The sequence below is a fragment of the Nannobrachium achirus genome (genome assembly GCF_963921795.1).
Source record: "Nannobrachium achirus genome assembly, chromosome: 11".
NCBI classification, from domain to species: Eukaryota; Metazoa; Chordata; class Actinopteri; order Myctophiformes; family Myctophidae; genus Nannobrachium; species Nannobrachium achirus.
In genome coordinates this window covers 55,062,651-55,087,408 of record NC_137820.1, presented here as the reverse complement: position 1 = coordinate 55,087,408, position 24,758 = coordinate 55,062,651, and the positions used below count along the sequence as shown (strand labels likewise).

The window sequence follows — 24,758 nt, the reverse complement described above, 5'->3', positions numbered from 1 at the left end:
TTGTAGCCTGTAGTGGGTTGCTGCCTGGTTCGATTCCCGAGCCTGACTAGATTTGCTGTGTGTCACTCCCCCCTGTCAGTCTCCTGTTCTGTCAATGAAGGCATAAAAGCCCCCAAAAAATATCTTAAAAAAAAAAGACACAGAATTCATGTCCCAGCGTATTCCTCGTGACTCGCATCAAGGAAACCACACTTGCAATTTCCCAGAATTGCATCTTTCTAGTTTTCACAATTTTTATCCACCTGTTTCCGTCGGAGTTTACTGGAGATTATTTGGACCACACTTCCGGTTTAACAGCAGACATACAAGCTCACGTCGTGTCGCAGATGCAGCCCGTTGTGAGCTTGTAAATCACACTCGGCTGCGGCGCCGGAGGCTCGGTACAACGTCTGCGCAATGCACTATGGGGTGTTGGAAACCCGTGGATACATTTTGGAATATATATTTAATTATAATTTGAAATAAATTTATGGATGGAAGTCAATGGCTGTCAGATCTGGCTGAAACCTTGCCCAAATATGGAGTCATTATGTCATGCAATAGAATGACATCATAGACTAGATTTGCAGAAGTGACACGTGTGTTGAACTTATATGGTGTTGACGTGTGCAGCTACATCCATTTGAAATTGTTTTCAGCACAGGTTTAACTATGGAAGATGGATGGGAAGAGCAGGAGCAGCTGGTCGTAGTTGAGCTGTCTGGTGTAATGAACAATGATCTGTCTAAGTTACATGGCACCTGCAAGATACTGGACATCGACAGTGAGAGACCCATGATGCAACTTGGGCAGTATGTACTTGTTGGGGAGTATGAGGATGTGGTGGGTACCTGTGTGCTTTTTGAGGAGGGGCCATCAAAGGGGAACAAAGATGCCAGTCCAGAGCTCAAGTACAAGTGTCACACTATGAAGAGACTAGTGATGCAGCGTACTTTCCTCACTGAGAAGGATAGGGAAACCAGCACAGAAGGTCAAGACGCTACCTTTCACCCAGCAGGACAAGGAGAACACATACGAAGGACACAGGGTGGGAAGGTTGTATAGCAGGGGTCTCCAATGTCTTTCAGGCCAATGACACATAGAGACAAAGAAAGGACCCCCACTACATATTGCATATAAATGTGTCGCATGCAGATTAACACGACTCATATATGGGCATAAAAAGGATGTCACGTGACACTCAGGAATCACTGAAAAAATTCAAAGAGAATGACAACACTGCATTTGATGACATATTGGAAAAAGTAATCTCAACAAGTCATGTCTTCATAAACAAAGTCAAGGTGACAACATACCAAAATGAGAAACAAATGAACCACAGTACTGAAAATCAACTGCTGCTCTGGAACACATGGGTAGTGTTCCAGACATCTAGGCTGGTAATCCAGCTTTTGCAGCATCACAGGTTCAAGTCCTGACTTGCGACCTCAAGTCCCCATCTCTCTCCCCATTTCCTGTCAGCCTACTGTCAATAAAAAGCAGAAAAAGACCCAAAATACTGTCCAGATGGCAAAGGCATGGCCCATATCTGTGTGGTTGGTCCAGATATGGATCTCCATGTATGGGCATAACATATATTGTATGTATATGGATACATATTATTATTAATAAAGGATAAAATAAAATAAAAAGTCCATATATGGTCATTCCCAGAAAAAGAAAAAAAAAAAAACTTTTATGCCCATACACGGAGATTTCTGATGTCATAAATCCCAGGCCGAAAATGAGAATGTTAGGGTACCCCCTTATGCTCATATATGGAGATCCACAGGCATCAAACCAAGGCCTTAACTCACCAAGGCCCTGTTTGGCATTATTTACGTACGTTTTATGCCCATATATGGAGATTCCTATATTGTCAATATTAAGGATATTATGTTATCAATATTAAGGACATATATGGGAATGCCCCTATTTGGTAATGTCCATATATGGGCATGCTTTGACATAACATAACTATCATGAAGGGGTATCCATATATGAGTAACTGGTCCCATATACATCACTGGCCAGATGGCCAAGAATTGGCGCGACCTCGCCCTTTCGCATGTCACCCTGAGGTCGCAAGTCACCCTGAGGTGTCTTACTAGTATTTATTGTCTACAAATGTTTCTCTTGCTGTTGGTTAGTCATGGCTGCCACTTCCCACCTGATGTCATGTGGGAGTTCTGACTTCCCCAGGTTGTACTGAATAACTGCTACCTTGCACAACGTCTTGAGACTAGGACTCAAGTCTAAGATGTACAGGTCATAATCATAGAGGATGATACGATCTCCCACCATGCAACAGCACATCCAAGACGTCCTTGTGCACGGGCCTGTTCCCTTGGGCTCAACCTTCTTCCAGCAGAAGGTTTCTGGACTGAATCTCCACAGATCATTCAAGTCCTGGCCAAGGCAGTGGCCACCAAATATGTACAGCTCTCCATTGTGGGCAAAGGATGAATGACCCCGGCGTCCATCTGGAAGAAGATGTGCAGAGGGGGTGCTCAGCCAGTAGTTGGTCTCTGTGTCAAACACTCTGATGCTGTTGTGCTGGTTCCACTGGTGCCCACAGCCCCCAAATACAAACATCTTTGTCCCGATTTTGGTGGCAGAGTGATGTGATGAAACAGGCGGTGGTGTGCCTCTGGTGTTAAGTAAAGACCAGGCCATTGTGGTGGTGTCCAACTTGTAGATGTCATTGTATGGTTGCTTCTGGTTGTTGTCTCCTCCATGGATATACATTACCTTCCCAAAGACACAGGCTGAGTGGTAGCTCCTCCCCCCTGGAACTGTGCCAGAAACCCTGGGTTTGAACCATGTGTGGGTGTGGATCTTAAAGGCATAAAGCACGTTGCAGTACTTCAATGGGGAAACATGATCTCCTCCCCAGATGAAGCTGATCTCTTCTATCAACACAGCTGTGTGGCCCCTGCGACTGGCGGGTACCTCAAGGTGATGTTCTCCTGTTTCAGTTGTCACAGAGGTCACCTTCGTCCAGCGTAAAGACATTGTGTTGAAGATGTTCACATCAATCGTATTCCTACCATTCATGTTGTCATCCGCTCCAAAGGAGTACAGCTTGTTGTCCACGACAACAGCAGCATGACGAGTGTATCTATATGGTGCTTTGTTGAGATGAGCGGTCCAGTGAAACATCTGTCACAGTTCTTGCAGTTCTGTAGACTAAACCACCGTGGATGAAAGTGGATTAACTCAGCCTTGTTCTGTAAAAGAGTGCAGTTGTAATGTGCGTGCGATCACTTATATGGGAACAGAACACAAAACATACATCATGTTACGTTTAGCCAATCAATGAAGCCAACATCAGGGATCTCCATTGTGGATATTTGTTCATTGTGGGCTCGCTGAAAGGTGAGACCAGTATGTTATACCAAAACTTTATATACCAAGTTTATTCTCCTCAAAAGAACTACCTACAGTACAAAGGCAGGGCCTTTAGCCAATGAGGAGCAGCGTTCTTGGTGACATCACCACCAACAAGTGCAACCTGATATAAATAACAACAACACCCGCATGAAATCTTTTGTAGTAGGTTCTCCCAAATCTTTATATAGGGCAGGGGTGGGCAACTTTGATGATGGTGAGGGCCACTATATTTCCACCTTCACTCCAGAGGGCCACATATTGCTGTGTCCTACGTCATTCTAGTATCTCATACAAAAGAAGCAAAAATAGCAGATCTACAAGCGCTGCGATGCGTTTTGAACTTGTAGATCTGCTATTTTTGCTTCTTTTGAATTGGAAACCTGAATAATTTTTTTGTTATTTTTTCATTGGAATCCTGAAATGTAACATTTCAAACGCATTTACGGTAGTTATATACTCATGTTAACTTTATGAACTTAAATACAAATACATTGAACATAAGCTGACAGAATTAAAGCGGGTCATGTTTGGAATTGTAACCGCTGAAATCAATAACATCAGTATTCCAGTATTAACCTGTGGGCATGCAGCGTTAAGTGAAGGTGGGGGCCGCATGTGGCCCCCGGGCCGCCAGTTGCCCATGTATGATATTATAATAGGGGATCTGGGGGATTGAATGTAGGAGAAGTAATGTTGGAGTGCCCGGTTACACCAATTGACATTTTTGCCATATTCCTCCAAATATTATATTCCTGAAATCTTAGATCAAGTCATGAAAAAAACAATAAAGTATGCAAATAACTTGTTTATCTTTTAATTTGTTCCTATTGGTCCATGACATTATATTATGACATAGTCTGTTTCATGACAGTGTAATGTAAATATGAACATTTAGTTTTTGCCAGACCCATGAAATGGGTAGGCCTACATAAGCAAATGTCGGTCTGTCTGTCCGGGTTTTCTATATAAAGGGTATATATGATGATGACATGATGATGACATGCCTACAAAAGGCATGATGTCATAAATGATGATGACAGACAGGGGGTTGGCAGAACCGGGGTCTGGTACAACCAGGTTGACCTGGTCTAGTTTTTATTCCACTATCATTTTTCTGACAGCACAATATAGCATTATAGTGTATAGTTTTTGGACACCATAAGCAGTTGATGCCATAGTATATTGGTCCTCTTACAGAGCCTGACTCTCTAGTGTGGAAAAAGTACAGTAAGCATAAACAATAATTTGTTTATTAGACTCTTGGTTGTCTTACAGTCAACGCTATGGCAAGACAGATTCCCTCTTTTTCAGACTCTGTTCTTAATGTCAAACCAAAATTTCACATAAATAAATACATCCAGACTATTAACTGTAGCTCTACTGTACATCTCACCCACAGCGTGTCATCACATGCCACGGAGGGATGAGAGCAACAACTATTTCCCTGCTTTTGGGTTGCAATAGTACTGATTAATTTAATGACATTAAAAATGTACATCATTTTGGCCCTTCACAGTAGAAGAGACACTACTGGCATACAGCATTCAGGTATATTACACATTGAGGGCGGTACAGCAGTCGACTGTAGCTTCATTCAGAGACACTTGACATCCATTGACCTGACGGATTGATGGTTCTGTCCAACAATTGGCGGCGAGAAGAATTACAGCGGCCTGAATTACCCCTTCAAGTAAAGATACTACCATGCCAAATAGCAGTAACTGTGATGACTAAAACTTGTTGTTTACTGTATCATATGTCTTCCATTCGAATCATAACCCAAACAGTTTAAATAGTTATGTCTTCTCGTCTTTGTGGAGCAGAGTTTTAAACAAATCCTGATACTGGACAGTGAAATCATTACTGTGCTGGTATGGTACAGTATTAGTACAAGAGACCTTCACCCAGTAATAACACAAAGAGCACAAGATCTGTTTAAAAGAGCGTAGATCTGTTTACATTCCCATCATGTGTCTTGTAATGCCTGTAGTTAATTGCATTAATGTGCTTCCCTCAGGCTTAACATTTAAGCCAGACGCAGATCACGTTAAAGTCTCTGAACTTTCATACAGGTGTTTTCCATTAGGGCTGTTTGGGAGCGTGCACAAACTCGGTTTGATTGACAGCTCCCTCACAACCCTGTTAGTTTTGTTGCACCTCTAAGGGAAGGACATTTTACCTCATCATTCCCCTAGGCTACGCCATAGGTTTTTGTGACATCATAAAATTGTCAGAATACAGGTTCACCCAGGTTTAACCTGACTAAACTCAAAAGGTTTGCGTCCCATTCACTTCCATTCTATTCGAGTGAAGGGGTCGAGATTGAGGGCGCTTGGCACATCGCGTGCCGTCACTCTACATGACGACATGACGGTTTGACGCGTTGTCGTGCGTTGGCTACTCCCCTTCAGTCGTGCATGTGACTACACTAAGAGTAAATGAAAACACCTGTCATTGTTCAGAGCCTTTAAATGCACTGCTCTGTTAAAGTGACAGCTTGGATCAGTCATCAGTGTGGATACCAGCATCACTGGGTAAGGGTCAGTTCACTTCAAGTTCAAATGAAACAGGCTAGGGTCACAAACAGGAATGCAGGTTGGAGCCCAGCATGTGTGTCCTTGACCAAGACATGAAACCAGCTCCGCTAAATTAATAGTGTCTTTTAATTATTTTACATTATTGTTATTTAAAAAACTAAAACCCACTTCTTTACACCTGTAAACATGTGATATGACAATAAAGCTGACTCTCATTCAGAATCATCCATAACTTGACAATGAGCTGGTGTGGGACAAACAAAACACAGCAGAATGTGGTTTAAAGGGCCTTGAGATTCGATTGAATTTGTAATGAACTGCCCCGGAGCAACCAGTATTTTCTCACATTAAAACAATAAAACATGTACAGTAGATGATATTCACATCTAACGCGCTGCTGCTAACTTCTCTCCTGTCTTCTTGTTCTCTCCTGTATAGACTCTCCTTCTGTCCTCTGTTCTTTCTTCAGCAGTTTACACTTCATTATGTATTGGAACTAAAGGCATTCTTTATGACGACACAATGGCATTCCCCCATTGACTTCCATCTTAAATTCATTATTTTACACAAGTCAACATGTGTAATATGGGGCAACAACACGCACGCACGCACGCTTGCACGCGCACACACACACACACACACATCTCTCCCCATCACTTAACACTCAGTACCATTATGATATACATAATTTTGTACAACTATCTACACGGCCTGGAGCACTACTGAACACACAAATGTCTTGCATGCTTAACTTTTGGCCTCTGGAGGGCGACATGAGTCCACAGACTGGTCTGTGACAGACAGGTGCCTCCCACACACAGGCCAGCAAGCTGTGTTGGGAGACCCAAAGACCTCCTTGGCTGTGGTTGTCTCTTCTGTTCACCTACAACCTCCTCTACTGTGAGCCAACAACAACTCAGCTCCAGGTAAAGTGCATTCTACAGTGTGACTGGGACGTCTCTATAAACCAGGGTTAGTGTTTGTGGTGTGTGGGTGGGGGGGGGTCTATTGAGTTACATCCCATAGATTTCAGCGGGTGATGGATAGAGAATGGCATGGCCCCTCAGTCCAGGGGTGTTGTCCTCTCTCCTGTTGGGAGGAGCCAGGTTTAAAGATGGAGAGAGGAGCCTTGGCTCACCGCTGTCCTCTATAGGTCAGTCTGTGTAAGTGCAGTTTTCCTCTCTCTCCGATTTGCCGACTGGGGTTTCAGGTGCCCGTCTTCTCGTTGACCAGCCAGCACGGTACATCCCCACACCTGTAGGATCAATTTCCATTTCAGTCAATACATCACTTGTAGGATCAATTTCCATTTCAGTCAATACATCACTTGTAGGATCAATTTCCATTTCAGTCAATACATCACTTGTAGGATCAATTTCCATTTCAGGCAATACATCACCTGTAGGATCAATTTCCATTTCAGTCAATAAATCACTTTCTATCCACTAGTTTCCCAACAAGCTTTACTGGAGGTGTGTTAATGTGGGCTACACTTCCTCCTCCACACAGCTGATTCAAATAAAGGGCCATTTATAGTTACGTATGGTTGATTTTGTGTACATTTGGGGGTGAGACAGTACGTACGGTAATTGCGTTGACATTCATACTTACCGTACGGTCTCTGTGTACAGGGTTCAATAAAGCCTATATGTACATACTATATCCACTAGATGGCACCCACATGCATCTTCCCAATGAGCAAATGCTACATGCTACATACATAGCGCCTACATTGTTGACAGAGAGGTTTATAGACACCCTTGGAGGACATACACTCGGATTGAACGACACTAACCATCGGCGCTAGTCACTGTGCTGTCCGGGTATAATATAAAAAGGACTGGAGAATGGATGAGCTTGGACACATGCCGTTGCGAACGCCTAGAGCGCAATCTCAATGGGGGGGCCGCCGACAGTTAATGAGCCACGGTTCGGTAGCCACCCAAACCGACCCAAAACCGACTAAAAACACCCCGTGCACGGGAGTGGAGAGAGACGCATTTGAGAGAGCTCAGCTGGTAGAGAGCGCTGATTAGGCTGACAGTGATATGCAGGTCTGCGTCCTGGCCTGTTCACTGTTCAGCGTGTACTTGTGATTTTTTTGTTAGTTTTTTTACTTCCTCCAACGAAATGGATACAAGAAAAAAAGACGAAACATTTCTCCCTCTACTGCCCCCACGGTTGACACAAGTTCGCCACGGGTAGTTCATGTGTACGTACGTTTTTAGCGGTTTTTATCCGTCGGGTTGAGTGTTGTCCGTAAGGTTACGGAGACAATCAATTACGTCCGGACGGCCGGAGGAACCGGATTAAATCACTCTCCCCCTCCGTTTCTTGTGTATTCCTGCGGTCCTTATGTACTACTATGCATGGTACTAGCACCATGTAATGACCATGCAGAGATTCAGGTGTCACAGGCTCACACAGGGGTGTCACACCAAATTCTGGGCCCTGGGTACAAGGATTCACTGCAGGCCCATGAATGTTTTTCATTGGGGAGGGGGTTTAACCCATTTAGACTGGGAACGCATTATTAAGCATTATTTTGTGCTCTAACTATTTTAAAGTAGCAGATATACAAGCTCACAGCGTGGCACCGAGTGCCGCGCGGCACACGTTGCGACACGTTGTATCCTCAAAAGGTCTAGTGGGTTGGGCTGCTGCATGCAAGGCCTCCCCCTGATATTGAGATATTACTGTCAGAAGCAGTTGCCGCATGATTTCACCCGCATGCAACTTTCACGCGGGCTCATGGGACACAGGAAACTTGTAGATTGGTCCCTTATCAGACCACATCACACAAGGGCTGTCAAATAAATTAGCAATCTTCAAAATAGCCTACATTCAGTGTCTGTGTGTGTGCAGAAACTTCAACCTGTCATCCATCTAAACCAGTAAGACTCCCTAATCGGGAGATAAGCGCAGGTCGCAGCGTGATTTTAGGCCAAAATGTGTAGGAGGCGCAGTGTCCAAAAATGTGTTTGAAAAAATCTGCCTGACGGTGGCGCTATATGGGACAGATCCATGTTGATGAGATGAATGTAGACATACTGTGTACCGATTTGCGTGATTTTAGGGCAAAATCTGTAGGAGCAGTGTCCAAAAATGTGTTTGAAAACATTTGCATGATGGTGGCGCTATATGGGACAGATCCGTGTTGATGATATGAGTGTATATATACTGTGTAGTGATTTGCATGATTTTAGGGCAAAATCTGTAGGAGCAATGTCCAAAAATGTGTTTTAAAAAATCAGCCTGAAGGTGGCGCTAAATAGGACAGATCCATGTTCATGACATGAGTGTAGAGCAAGTGTGTACCGATTTGCGTGATTTTAGGGCATTTTAGGGCAAAATTTGTAGGAGCAGTGTCCAAAAATGTGTTTGAAAAAGTCGGCCTGATGGTGGCGCTATGTGGGACAGATCCATGTTGATGACATGAGTGTAGACATACTGTGTAGCGATTTGCGTGATTTTAGGGCCAAATCTGTAGGAGTAGTGTCCAAAAATTTGTTTTGCAAGAATCGGCCTCATGGTGGCGCTATAAGAGGGCCATGTGAGAATTGATGGGTTGAGGTTGTGGTTTGGCAGGCAAGGAGTGTGTGTGCAAAATTTGGCATGGATCGGTGCAACGGTTGCGGAGATATGAGCAGGGCAAAAGTGTGACGTGTGACGTGTGACGGACGGACGGACAGACAGACAGACAGACAGACAGACAGACAGACAGACAGACAGGTGGAGGTTTTGATAGTAAGTGCGACCTGACGGTCGCAATAAGCCTAAAAACATTGCACGTTCATAAGATGACTGAAAAAACTTTCCATGTTTTCAAGTGTTTATTTTGATCTGTCTGGTGCGAATGAATGAAACTAAGGCTTTTGTACCGAAAACTATTCTTGCAGACGAGTGATGAAACCAAAGTGTTTCTCATACAAATAATCGTGTCTTGTGCCAACCAGTTCAGACTGCATACCTGTCTCGTAGTGGTACTGAAGGCTGTGTGTTGAGGAAGGACAGTTGTTGTTCCAGGCTGCACACTCTGAAGGCCAGGTAACAGGAAGACAGGATCAACAGGATGATCCTAACAGACAGACAGAAGTTCAGACAGACAGAATTCACATCAACAGTATAGAATTTGCAGCAGTGATGAGTCATTTTGGTGCCATTTTGTACAATCTTTTGGAGTGAACACTAAGGATTTTAGTAGCGTTGGGTTAGATTGAAACCCTGCCTACAAACAGCCCACTGTGAGTGATAGATATAACAGCAGTACTGTTGTGGGGCATTGGAACGATTTTTAAAACTGTCTATATAACATTAACCACTAGATGGCAGACAGCGGTCAGGTAGTTGTGAACCCTCAGAACAGCATGTAGAGGATTGGTTCTCCTAACAGGCGTCAGTGGTGCATTGGTGATTCAATGTTTGGGGGGTCGCTTATCTAGAGATGTCCCGCGAAGATCGCTCAACACCTACTATGAGGTCTATTGATATATGCATATAGGCTTGAGGCGAGACCCCTGCTCAGAAAAGATATGGGGCGGCGGGGGTGCACGACCCAAGACAAAATCAACACTGACAGGCGTGTAGAGATTGGTTCTCTGGCTGTTTAAGTTGTGTATTTGTAAAACTAAAAGATTTAAAGTGGTGTTTTGTCTCACAGCAGGATGAAGAACTTGAGCAGCTGGTATTCTGTGTGGCCCAGTTCAGGTACCGGTTCGGTTAACAGGATCTTCTCTGTCTCCAAAACCCTGTCCACTACGCACGCAGGCACGCACACACACACACACACACACACACACACACACACACACACACACACACACACACACACACACACACACACACACACACACACACACACACACACACACACACACACACACACACACACACACACACACACACACACACACAGAGACACGCACAGAACACAAAGAACATTTTCATACAGTTAATGCTGTCACCACAGTGCCAGCTCCCGCCCCAACACTCCCTGCCGACACGTTTGTATTGTTTATCAACACAAGGTTACCATCCATCAGGTTTTCTTTGGAAGTCAGCAAAGAATCTGTGTCTGTACAGTCCAGTAAGATTAAAACGAATCTGTAACTGTAATACAGAGGCAGAGTATGAAAGACAGGCTAAAGACCTGTGGGAGCGCTTTATAGCGAGCGGTTATGGTGAGAAGACATTGTGCAACAGCATGTCTAAAGTCCAAGTGTTCCTCTACCTCCAGAGGAACAATCTATTGTATTGTCTATCACCTATTAAATCCCCCAATCTCTCACAATATTGTTTTTATTTTATCCAGTGATCTGATTGTGGGAAAGACTTTCTCCACTCGGCCTATTTTTGCAAATAAAATGTCCAAAAGAGAGCTATGTTGATAAGATATGACCCTTTTATAAGACCTCAATATTTCCTAAGCACTTTACCTTCAGGTAATCTTCCATATAATAATTGTGTGAATTGTAATGCCATGGTTAAGGAAGACTCATTCAAGGGGGAATACATATGCAGTCTATCTTTTAAAGTGTCCTTGTGTTTGTTTTGTTATATTGGGGAAACAAAGAGAGAATTTGTTTGCACTGTGCACTGCTATTATATTGTGTATTGTAATGTGATTACATAATCTATTACAGCAAAAAAGCTATATAGGTCACATCCATCTAGGCGGGGCAGCAGCTGATGAAGGCCTGAGTACTCGAAACGTGTCTGTTTGTAAGAGACTGCTGCTGCGGAAAAAAACAATTATAATAATAAAAACTCTGTGTTGGCAGGCACTTTACCACTGCTCAGATTTTTTTGTTTAAAATCTTGAAAAGTGAAAATGGAACCAGTGCTGTTGGTTCCATTGATCCAAGCCGGAAAACAATCTATTGATATTGATCACTAAAACAAACGGGCCACCCAAGTGGTCAGATGACTGACCGGTGATGAGTGGTGTCTGGCCAATGAAGGGCGTGTCCAGACTGTCCACCACAGCGCTGAGGCTGGCGGTGGAATCCCCCAGCAGGTCTGGTAGGGAGGAGGACACCACTGGAATAGAAGGCTTCCTGCGCCACTTCAACACCGGAGCAAAGTCACCCGACACTGCAAACTCATCCTGGAGAGAGGGGGAGAAAGTGTGTGTGTGTGTGTGTGTGTGTGTGTGTGTGTGTGTGTGTGTGTGTGTGTGTGTGTGTGTGTGTGTGTGTGTGTGTGTGTGTGTGTGTGTGTGTGGGAGGGGGGGGAGGAGGGAGAGAGAGAGAGTGACAGCTTCTTAACACAATCATGTTAGCTACAGCCAGTGGTGGACAATAACTAAGTACATTTACTTGAGTACTGTACTAAAACAGGTTTCTTCCACCCTGGTCCTCAGGGATCTGTGGGACTATTGGTTTTCTATCCTTTGCAAAAAAAAATAGCTGATCTAGATCTGCTATTTCTTTTGAAAATGTTCCGTTCTGCCCCAGGATAATGGATGTCAGGGATATTTTGAATATGGCGATAATATCATAAATCGCAATTTATTTGGTCACAATAATCGTGACAGGAAATTTTCATAACGTCCTTAAGGGCAACCAGACTAAATCTAATGAGTTACCATGGACAGTGAGCTGGGCTCCTCCAAGAACTGCTTCAGACTTAAACTCTTCTTCCCATTCACCTGGAGAGGAGAGGAGAGGAGAGTATATCATTCACAGGTACAGGTAATAATCCAAGACAGATTAGAGTCAACGTGATTCAGAAGGCTGTCATTAGCAATCTGTAAATATGGTTGTTTATGTTACTGAGTGACAGTGAGGTTTTCTATCCAGAAGGAAGAGCTTTATAAAAGTGCACAACTTGTTCCTCTGGTACAAAGATGTACCCTCACACTGGTACAAAGACACCCTGTTCACATATCTGTGCACCCAGCACCACAAAGAGCTGTGCAACACCCCTTAATGAGTATGGTTGGCCTATAGACCAGAGTGTTTACTGAGACGAGATTTTACGGAACAGGCAATAACTTCTCTCTCTCTTTCTCTCTCTCTCTTTCTACATAGTCAGGGAATTTTAATAAAACCCTGGGAATAAATTCCTTACCAAACAATTTCTTCACCAATGTGTTCGTAAAGGTGTCTAGTAACATATCTAACAAAGATTGAAATTCAACATCCCTAGCAAAATATTTGACAGCTAGGGTAATTCTGGGTCTCATTCACTTACTATATACACTGTACTATAAGGGAAAGAATCACTCCCAAAAATATGCTTTAAGTATCATTTTAGGGGTCTAACTAGGTGTTTTTAATTATTCTGAATCGATTGCAAGCATTTGTTTTGCACGAAGAACATTCATTGGGCCAAAATCAGACCCAAAAAAACTATGGTTTAGTGATGAGTCATCACTTTTCACAAGGTGTATAGGGTCCATTTTTTGGCCCAAGGAATGTTTTTGGTGCAAAACAAATGCTTGCAATGGATTCAGAATAATTAAAAACACCTAGTTAGACCCTTCACATCCCACTTAAAGCATATTTTTGGGAGTGATTTTTCCCTTATAGTACAGTGTATAGTAAGTGAATGAGACCCAGAATTACCCTAGCTGTCAAACATTTTGCTAGGGATGTTGAATTTCAATCTTTGTTAGATATGTTACTAGACACCTTTACGAACACATTGGTGAATAAATTGTTTGGTAAGGAATTTATTCCCAGATTTGACAGGTATTCTGCTAACTTTCCCTGACTAACAGCTTTGAGAGACGGTGAGAGAGTGATAGAGAGACAAAGAGAAAGTGTCTGGAGAGGCTTACACATACAGTATGTACAGCACTATGAGGGCGATGTATGTGACAAGCAGCTGACCAAATGTTCTGTTTATTTAACCTCACCTCATTCATAAAGTAAACTTGCTGTCAGTGCCACTGAATGTTGTATGTGCTGTGTTTGCACCAGTAGGTTCTGTTTTCCCTAAGGCAGGGGTCTTCAACGTTTTCAGGCCGGGGACCCCCAAACTGATGGGGAGATGGAGCAGGGACCCCCTACCACCTCGTAGGGTGGGGGGGTCGGGGCTACGACATATTTTTAATTTTAAACATGTACAAGTTACAGCGAGCAGGTTGGGCCGTACCACTACCATTTCTAAACATACTACTTATTAACTGAGAACCAATGTCAATAAATCAACAATCTGTCAGTTGCATAGTAATCATGTATTCAAGCTATTCAAAATGGATAGAATCATGATTTATTTTTTAACATAAATGTGAGAAATGATTAAAAAAAAAAAGAAAAAAAACATTTTTTGAAATCTTTTTTTTTAAATAATTTCACGGACCCCCTGCAGTACCTCCGCGGACCCCCTGGGGGTCGCGGACCCCCTGTTGAAGACCCCTGCCCTAAGGGTTGTTTTCCCCTGGGGGATTTGTTACAGATGTATACTGTATATCTCCTGGCTCTTAAATGGTTGTCTTCTAATGTGCTGAGCAAGGAGTAATATCAAATATAATATTCACACTTGGATTTACATTTAATACATAACACTTTATACTGTAGATACTAATGTTCTTAATCTATTTGTGAGTTATCGGACTGAACTGGCACCAGGAATTAATATAGAGGGTATGTGCATGCGTAAAGTGAATGGCAAATCGAGTGGCAAAGTGAGTTGCAAAGTGAGTTTAACGTTGTTTAACCTCATTTAATGCATTCCGGTAGGACTTTTCTGTTTGGATGTATGGGCTGTCAATGCCAGAAAGTATTTTTTTGCCACTCAGTAGGCGTTCCCGCATAACCTCCGTGTATGATGATGATGTCACGCGCATGTACCCTCTATTAAGACTTTGCAGATTACAGAGAGAGAGTTTGAATGACAAACATCTGTTTATAATTGCATGTAGTATATAAGACCGGGTATATCATGCATCCTGCGCAGTGCGCACGTCACAAAGAACCATATCTGATCGGCACATTCGGATCGGCATCTATTATTCTTACCTGTAGGTGGGTGCAGATTCTTCTGAGGACGTCATACACATTGTCTCTGGACAGCAGGGACACAAATACATACTGTCACGCACACGCACCCACACACGCACCCACCCACACACGCACCCACACACCCACACACCCACACACACACACACACACACACACACACACACACACACACACACACAGCATGAGGAGATGGGCTGCACATGGTCGTTCTATACAATATATAACATGTATAGTCAGTCCATTAGTCAGCATGCAGTACAGTATATAGTGTAATAGTACCTTCTGTCCAGAGTCAGTAGTGATAGCCAGTCCATTAGGAACCAGACCAGCTGTTTTGTGTTTCTTCACCAGACGTACAGACACTACAGGGATGATCGCCTGGTGACACACACACACACACACACACACACACACACACACACACACACACACACACACACACACACACACACACACACACACACACACACACACACACACACACACACACACACACACACACAGAGAGAGAGAGAGAAAGAAAGAGAGAGAGATTACACATAACATCAGCGAGTTGACACAAAGTATTGTTTAATGTGTTATCATTAACTCATTCTCTCCAATGATTCAGAGCCAATCCAAAGATATAGGCTTCCGCTTCAATCTTGCGTCCAAGCCAATCTCCAATACACATCTTTTTTACCAGCTTGCAAAGCAGACGTCCCGGTTTGGCCGAGAATGTCCCGTTTTCAAGCTGCGTGTCCTGGTGTCCCGGCAAATATCTCTAAAAAACTAATACCGGTATGTCCTACAAAATTGTTCAGTTTTTTGCCAGAATTAAAATAATAGTAGCTGTTTTCAGTGGTTGCATAGACATTTAACATGTTTTTTTCATGTAAACATGCTCACCTAAACAATCAGAAAACATGAACAAATTCATTGCAAATTCAAAACACTGATTTAGATTTTTGTTTGTTTGACAATAAATGCTAAGAAGATATTGAAGATGTTACTAGACAGATGAGATAATAGGTTTGATGTTCAGCTGGTATCCTGGTAGTTACTGTGCAGCACTTCATTGTTTTTCTTTGCACTCTATTGACCCTGCTGTTAGTTAACTAGGTTTCATGCCATTTACTCTGATCCTGCACTAAATGCCTAAATTGTAAATTGTAATTGCAATTGGTCTGTTGACAGCTATTTTCTAAATCTACATACTCTGGACAACATGCTCACACAACACCTCGTATATCGGCTATTTTCACAATAGAACTGTTATACAAAATGTAATGCTTCAATGCTTCAATGCTTCTTAGATGTGTAATTGTATATTGTCCTATGTGTGACATACTTACTGTATACATGGAGCTACATGTAAATTGTACTCTATGTTTACATACAGTACGTGTGGGATCCACCCTGCATAATACTTTGCACAATGCACATGTATCCTGTTTCTAAGCTGCACACTGTGCGACTGAGTGAGAGTATTGTCAAACATGAAAGAGTGTCCTAAGTAGACAGACCTTGACCTTTGCTGTCAGCCAGCCAGCCAGCCAGCCAGCCAGCCAGCCAGCCAGCCAGCCAGCCAGACAGACAGACAGACAGACAGACAGACAGACAGACAGACAGAGAGACAGACAGAGAGACAGACGGACGGACTCTGGACAAAGCACTGTGAGCACAGTGGGTCAAGGTGAACACACACACACACACACACACACACACACACACACACACACACACACACACACACACACACACACACACACACACACACACACACACACACACACACACACACACACACACACACACACACACTCCAACAAAGACACAGTGCAAAGTAAACAACAGCATAAATAAAGACTTGTACATCTGATGTATGTACACAAACAGTAGTGCGCACACACACGCACGCAGGCACGCGCGCGCACACACACACGCACACACACACACACACACACACACACACACACACACACACACACACACACACACAGTATGAGTGGAAACAGTGAGCTGATGAAGCAGTTGGCCATCAGGGTAATGTTACTGAACACGTACAGAGTGAGATAAGAAGAGAATGTAGGGCAGCAGAGTGGAGGACAGTAGTAGAGTTTACATATAGTACAGCTGAGTTAGAATAGAGGATAGTGGATATACAGCAGAGTTGACATGGACGCTAGAGTTTAACCCATTTAGGCCTAGAATTATTGAATGCTTTAACCAGTGAAAAATAGCAGATATACAAGCTCACAGCGCGAGCTTGTAGATCTGCTATTTTTGAAAAATCAAGATTTTTTTTTTTGCAAGTCTTTGAATATGTCTATTTAAAAGCGAACATTTGTAACTCAAATATTTGCTTCTGGGGGTCCTTGGAACAACGTATTTTGAGATGGGGGTCCATGGCCAAATATCTGCAATTTTGGAGGTCCTTGACATGAAACGGTTTGAGAACCACTGATTTAGAGGAAGGATTTAGAAGTCGGGGTCAAAGATCGGGGTCAAAGATATTCAAAGACTTGCACACATTTTCACGTTTTTTTTCTCAAAAATAGCAGATCTACAAGCTCACAGCGCGGCACTCGGTGCCGCGCTGTGAGCTTGTATATCTGCTATTTTTCAATGGTTAAGGCATAAAATAGTGGTTAAAAATCTAACGCGACTCAGGCACGTTCCAGGTATTTGAGTGTTAAATATACAAAAGCGTTTTGATAGTTAGACTAAAGAGTTTAGATAGACAGTAGAGCTAGCTCCCCTGTCTATCTAAACCAGGGGTCTTCTGTCTTCAACAGGTGGTCCGGGACCCCTCGGGGGTCCTCAGAGTTATTAGAGGGGGGCCGCCAAATCTTTGTGTGATAGGATTTTAAAATTAACAACTTGAACCCTCGCATCCCAATTCTGAGGAGAACTTAAGCCAAAAATAGCAGATCTACAAGCTCTCAACACCTCGTGTTGCGAGGCGTTGAGAGCTTGTAGATCGGCTATTTTTGGCAAATAGGTTTGGTGTAGACCAAGTACAAAACTAGAAGCAGTGCTCTTCCGAGCACAGGTCTCCACCAGGCCGTGCGTCCTGGTGGTGCTACTGTATAATAGGCCAATGTAAAAAGGGTGGCATATGTTCTTCACCTTAGATCTTTCATGGCAATCTGATGCTGCATGCATGATTTGAAGCATTGTGTTCCAAAAATGAGTTTTGCTAAAGTCTACCTGCTGGTGGTGCTATAACAGGCCAATGTGAAAAAGGTAGCATTTGTTCCTTGACCTAGTGGGAATATGTGTGGCAAATTTCACGGTAATCGCAAGCTGCGTTGATGATTTGAGGCATTTTGTTCAAAAACGAAGCAATCCTGCAAGCTTTGGAAGCCAATATTAGCCAATCAGGATGGAATATGAAATACAGACGGATCGGACTTGATCACATGACTATAGAGATACTGTGTACCGATTTGCGTGATTTTTGGATAAAATCTCAAGGAGTAATATTGTAGAAAAGATATACGACCATATTCGGAGACTATGCGATATGACATTGTGATGTCATACACAACATCATAATTGACTATAAGAAGGGCCTACTCTCTCAGACCAGACGAGTTTGGATGAAACCATATTAGAGATCGGATCAAAGAGAGTTCAAGGAACCAGGCCTGGGCCCCCAAGCCTTATGTAGGTGACTGTTGTTGAACGACACATGGCACATGGCTCTTATACTTAATAATTACAACCTTGGCAGGCGAGTAGCGCGCCTATATTCAATATAATAAACCCTACATATTGGATTCTTCGCTACGTAGAAAAGAATATACGACCTTATTCGGAGACAATGCATTATGACATCATGATGTGATACATGACATCACAATTGACTATAAGAAGGGCCTACTCTCTCATACCAGACGAGTTTGCATTAAACCATATTAGAAATCAGATCAGAGAGAGTTCAAGGAATACCAAGGCCTGGGCCCCCAAGCCTTATGTAGGTGACTGTTGTTGAACGACACATGGCACATGGCTCTTATACTTAATAATTACAACCCTTGGCAGGCGAGTAGCGCGCCTATTCCAATATAATAAACCCTACATATTGGATTCTCCGCTACAAATATCCATAAATGTGTTTTACATTAGTCGGCCCAAAGGTGGCGCTATAAAAGGCTGATGTGAAAAATGCAGGGTAAAGGTTTATCCTTAGCCTCTAGGGAGTGCGCTTACAAAGTTTGAAACTGATCGGTGGAGTTATAGGTAAAACCACAAATCGGCCTGTTATAGCGCCACCATGAGGCTGATTAAAAAAAATTTAAGTGGTATTTCTTCCTCGGCCTAGTGGGAAAGTGTGTGCGCGATTTCATGATAATTGCACTTTGCGTTTGTGATTTGAGGCATTTTGTCCAAAACGGCTCAATCCTACAAACTTTGGAAGCCAATCTTAGCCAATCAGGATGGAATATGCAAAATCGGACAGATCCGTGTCGATCACATGACTGTTGAGATACTGCCTACCGATTTGTAGGATTTTTGGACAAAATCTGTAAGAGTAGTGCACAGAAATGTGTTTTGCGAACATCGGCCACTAGGTGGCGCTAGAAAAGGCCCATTTGAAAAATTTAGGGCAGAGGTTCTAGATTGGCATCCAGGGAATGTGTGTGCTCACTTTGGCAGCGACCGGGCCAACGGCGACTGAGATTAGCTGCACACAAACTGCAAGGACGCACGGACGGACGCACGGACACACGGACGGACGGACGGACACACGGACGGACGGAGGGGAAAACATACTCTCCCCCATGCCTTCGGCTGGTGGAGACAATGAAAGACGATTTAAGTGGTTAAAAGTCTGAAAGAGAAACACATCGCCACAAATCTAACAGACTGATGACATCACACATTTATACAATATGTAGAGGGGGTCCCTGCTTCATGTCTCTCTCAGCTAAGGGGTCCTTGGCCTGAAAACGTTGAAGACCCCTGATCTAACTGTATTAATGTATAGGCTCATTTAATAGTTGATACGGCATTGAAGTGGATTGTTTAACTATCTTTTTATTGCCAGTGTACACCAGAGTGATACAGTAACAGTACAGCTGTAAAGTAGTCTGGCATGTCTAAATCTTTAACATAATTCAGTGTGTTTCAAGTTTGATTCAAGTGTACAATGTGTGGCCCTTCATTCACTTTATTGAAGGCAGTATGGCCCTCTGTAAATACATCTTGCCCACCCCTGTGCTACATGCTCACAGCTATTCATGGGTTGTATTGCATTTGTAGTCCTACACCAGCCATTTTGAGGACCAACACAGGTGTTTTGATTAACGTAGAACATTGGTTCTATGCCAATCAGACACATTGAACACCTGTGTTGGTCCTCAATATGGCTGGTTTAGGACTACAAATGCAACCCATGAATTTTAACAATTTCTGCCTCTAATGTTTGACAATTTGGGCAATGTTTAATTTGTTATTTTAGAGGTATTAGAGTCGCAAGTCCTTAAATTGTCACTTTAGAAATGTGCAGATACCCTCTATACACTTAAACGTTATGTTGGTTTGTTTACTGTTGAGTGAGAAAGCAATGTTGCACATTAAGTTAATCATCTGGGGACCGCCCAAAATAATTTGGGCCCCGATCTACAGGTTGAGAACCACTAGACTAGAGGTCTGTGTCATACTGTACCTTGATGTCTTTTCCAAACAGGTTGGCGTAGAAACACAACCAGTTCCTGGAGATGTACAGTCTGCCCTGGAGAAGGATGTCTCTCAGCAGAGCACATGAATACACTGCAGATGAACCAACAACACACACACACGCACGCACGCACGCACTCACAGACACACACACACACACACACACACACACACACACACACACACACACACACACACACACACACACACACACACACACACACACACACACACACACACACACACACACACACACACACACACACACAGGAGGTTAACAGCAACAACATATGGTATGTACTGGAGCTAACAACAAAAATACACTTGAGATTAATAATAAATACACAACAAGAACACACTAGATGTGATTAACGTCAGCTTACCTTTCATAAGGATCTCCTCCTTGGGAACAGTCTGGAAGAGCTTATGATACTGGGAATTATATTTACTGACCGTCTGAGGAGAGGAGAGGAGAGGAGAGGAGAGGAGAGGAGAGGAGAGGAGAGGAGATAATTTGTTGTATGTCCAAACGTCACAATATATTTGCAGAATGTTCGCCTATTATGACATGCCCATAATAGGGGTGCGCTAGGCTAAACAGACACACGTACACCAATGACATCACACACAGGTGCAGCCTGCACTGTTCTATACCCCAGCCTAAACCTTCTGTACTCTGAGTGATCTAGACAGTGGGTGTCTGTCTGTCCCCTGCTGGGATCTGACCCGCACATCTAACAGGCAAGCATGGCAAATTCCCCCCTCCTACTGCCGTTGGCCCTGCTTAGACCCTCTCCAAAGTCTCTCTACACCAGTGGTTCCTAAACGTTTTAGCTTGTGACCCAAAATAGAAATCAGATGTTTGCCCGGGACGGGAAAGGTAAGCTCACAATGCGTCGCTTCGCGCAGCGTTGTGAGCTTGTATATCGGCTATTTTCACGACTTCTTAAACACGTGTTTTCCAATTTATGGAATTTCTTCGATTTTTCATATATGCGTCATGGTAACGCTAACAGGAAGATTCCCGTTTTGGCCTCTTGAACCATAGGTCATACAATCAAAATTCTTTTCCCTTTTATTTTTACACAACTCCCCAAATAAGCCACGCCCATTAACATCTGTGACTGGATTCCAAAATTGCTGGACCACAATAAGCTAAGTTGTTCTAGTTTTTGGTATTAATGTTTTATCATCATATAACAAGTAGGGGGCCTACTTGCAATATCCTCACGGCCAACCAGTGGGCCGCCAAACACGGGCTGAGAATCTAGTGTTCTAGTAATAGTAGACAGACTGTCACAGAACAGCAGACAGCTACTTCCTGTCTGCACTGAGACAAACACAAAACAGAATCGATGAAGAATTGATGTAATTCCCTACAGCTCTAACGCAGTGCAGGAGCCCCAGACAGTGGGCTGGTCCATGGGGACAGACCAACAAATAACAGCTTCCTTTTTGTCCAGACTAAACAGACAACACCCTGCCTCTGAACCTGCAACAGTACAGAAGGTAGGCACGCACGCATCCATGCGCGCGCAAACGCATTCAGTATCAAAGAAACACCGATCACAATCTGTATGTAACACACAAACCACACATGTGTTCATGGCTGCATGCGCACAAAGGCTTTCCTTGACTTGATTAAAGGGCCTACACCATGAATTTTCATTTTTCCAATTTTTATGTATTTTCTTGGTGTCCCACCAGCAACTTCTATCCTCACAAAGTCCTATTTCTGACCATTGTGTCTTTCTCAGTTTATGGGCAGATCTATGTTAGCATGTCTCAGAACGGTCCTGATTGTGAAAGGTCAGATTTGTGATGTCACAAGGCCTGAGAAGGAGGCAGGAGGAGCTGGGAGAGGGTTGGGGAGGGGTGGGCAGGCCTGAGAAGGAGGCAGGAGGAGCTGGGAGAGGGGTGGGGAGGGGTGGGCAGGCCTGCTGAGCAGGAGGTGGGGAGGAGTGTGGGGCCAAAACTGGCTCAATAGCGCAGTCCTCCCACTCAGGACAAGGTGGTACTGCAGCTGAAAATGCTCTGAAAGCCAGGCAGAAATGACAGGGGCTCTGTATTCAGGAGTGGTAATTTAGCCTCAAACCTTTTCAAAAACGTTTTTGGGACACAAACAGTGTTATATAAATTATTTTTAAATGCATGGTGTAGGACCTTTAAGGAAGTGTGTGTGTGTGTGTGTGTGTGTGTGTGTGTGTGTGTGTGTGTGTGTGTGTGTGTGTGTGTGTGTGTGTGTGTGTGTGTGTGTGTGTGTGTGTGTGGGTGGGACATGTCAGATCCCAAACCCACTGCGTCATTATTATTATTATTATTACACACACTATGCAAATTCATTTAAATTAGCGGCAAACTAGGCTCAACAACATGAAAGACAACAACCTTCTCATCTCCACATGACAGGATAATGATGGGAGTCATGTAAGCCAGTGGTTAAAGTGAAGTCACAGACAGACCATTTTCTGTTCCTATTTTGGCCATTAACATCATACGATTTAAACAAATGTAAATGCAAATAGCTAGACCTACATACACACAATGTGTCATATCGTAGCACACACACGCAGCTTGTAGATGAGCTATTTTCAGAAGATTCAGAGAAAACCTTCACAACTTGCCGCATTGTCCACACAGTACTTTAAAACCCATTTAGAACGGGTACACATTATTGTGTATCATTATTTTATGCTTTAACTATTGAAAAATAGCAGATATACAAGCTCACAGCGTGCTTCTAGATCTGCTATTTTTTAATCGTTAAAATTACAATTTTGTCCCAATTCTATAAGTGTCTTTTGAATCCTTCTAAGGTTTTTTGGCAAAACCTATGTTTCTATGTCAGAAATCTGACCAGCCATCGTCAAAGAAAAGGTCCTTTTCACTCAACTGGAGCTCAGTTGGTCTGTTCTTGAGAGACTACCATGTCAGTGGTTCTCTTTTCATGTGAAGGACCCCCAAAATGATATGTATTTGGCCACGGACCCCCCATCTCAAAATATTTAGTTCCAGGGACCCCCCCCCCCCCAGAAGCAAAATTTGAGTTACAAACGTTTGATTTAAAAATACATATATTCAAAGATTTGCACACATTTTCACAACTTTTTTCAAAAATAGCAGATCTACAAGCTTGCCGTGCTGTGAGCTTGTATATCTGCTATTTTTCACTGGTTAAAGCATTCAGTAATTCTAGGCCTAAATGGGTTAACATGACGTACCTCTGCCTGAACCGTGTTAAAGACAAACACACAAACTTCTGTGTTATTAACGCCATTCGCCTGCTGAGTCATCTTCACAGCTAACACCTCAGAGACATCACTCGAAAACACACTGAGGTCGCATGTCCAAAATAACCCTTTTCTGTGAAATGTGACTCATCTGTGATGCTGCCTGCATATCTGCTGGGGGCAAGACTCACTCTAACCTACTACTAAACTAACTAGTGTTAACACAAATTAAATATTCATCTGTGATGTCATGATTTAGTCCACCCTGGTAAACTTACCTAGACTCCCTATAAACAACCACTCGAACCCTAGCATCCTTATTCTGGGGCAAAAATAGCAGATCTACAAGATCACAGCGCATAGTAGATCATCTATTTTGGGCAATATGTTTTGGTATTCCCATAAATATGTTTTATAAATACATTTTATAAACGTTGGAAAAAGGTGTTGAACAGCTAAATCTGCCCCACCCCAAATATTCAGCTGTGATGTCATGATAGCAGTTAGTCCTCCCTGTTAAACCTACCTAGACTCCCTATAAACAAATACAAGGATATAATATTAGTATCGTATCATTAAGTCATCACTGGGCAGTTCCGTTCCTGTTACCTTTTTAAGTCATTTCCATATAATTATATGAATTTAAATGTAAATATCAAAAGCTGCCCTGTTATCGTTTTCCCTACCTTAAAGCACTTAGTATGTAGTATGTATTAGTATTAATATGTGTAATTAGTGTCAGACAGGTTTAATAAGTTCAACAGTGAACTGGTCTGGATATAACCTTCCTGTGTTTGATTTGCCCTCACCCTCTGCAGTACATTGCATTGTATGTATGTGTATACTGTATACAGTATACTGCTGTTATGTATACTAACTACGTACAGTAGGTACTTATTCATTAAACTCTTGAACCCTAGATGGTAAGACTGTATATTAAGGCTTCATAACACTCATTATAAATGTTTACAATGCATAACTTA

The 24,758-nt window shown here is 42.9% G+C and overlaps 1 protein-coding gene across 1 annotated transcript in view; it reads right to left on the bottom strand.

Annotated features, from left to right (window-relative positions):
- Window positions 1–4,301: 4,301 nt before the first annotated feature.
- The window catches only part of LOC308294793 (GRAM domain-containing protein 2A-like), a 54,805-nt gene continuing 34,348 nt past the window's right edge, over window positions 4,302–24,758 (bottom strand). Inside the window, exons 4-12 of the mRNA XM_080737654.1 lie at window positions 20,929–21,001; window positions 20,535–20,638; window positions 15,158–15,256; window positions 14,876–14,947; window positions 12,496–12,558; window positions 11,841–12,015; window positions 10,568–10,664; window positions 9,880–9,987; window positions 4,302–7,164 (exon numbers count right to left, since the gene is read on the bottom strand). Of these exons, the coding sequence (XP_080593780.1) occupies window positions 7,116–7,164; window positions 9,880–9,987; window positions 10,568–10,664; window positions 11,841–12,015; window positions 12,496–12,558; window positions 14,876–14,947; window positions 15,158–15,256; window positions 20,535–20,638; window positions 20,929–21,001 (840 nt within the window). The 3' untranslated portion in view covers window positions 4,302–7,115. The remainder of the gene's footprint in view (window positions 7,165–9,879; window positions 9,988–10,567; window positions 10,665–11,840; window positions 12,016–12,495; window positions 12,559–14,875; window positions 14,948–15,157; window positions 15,257–20,534; window positions 20,639–20,928; window positions 21,002–24,758) is intronic.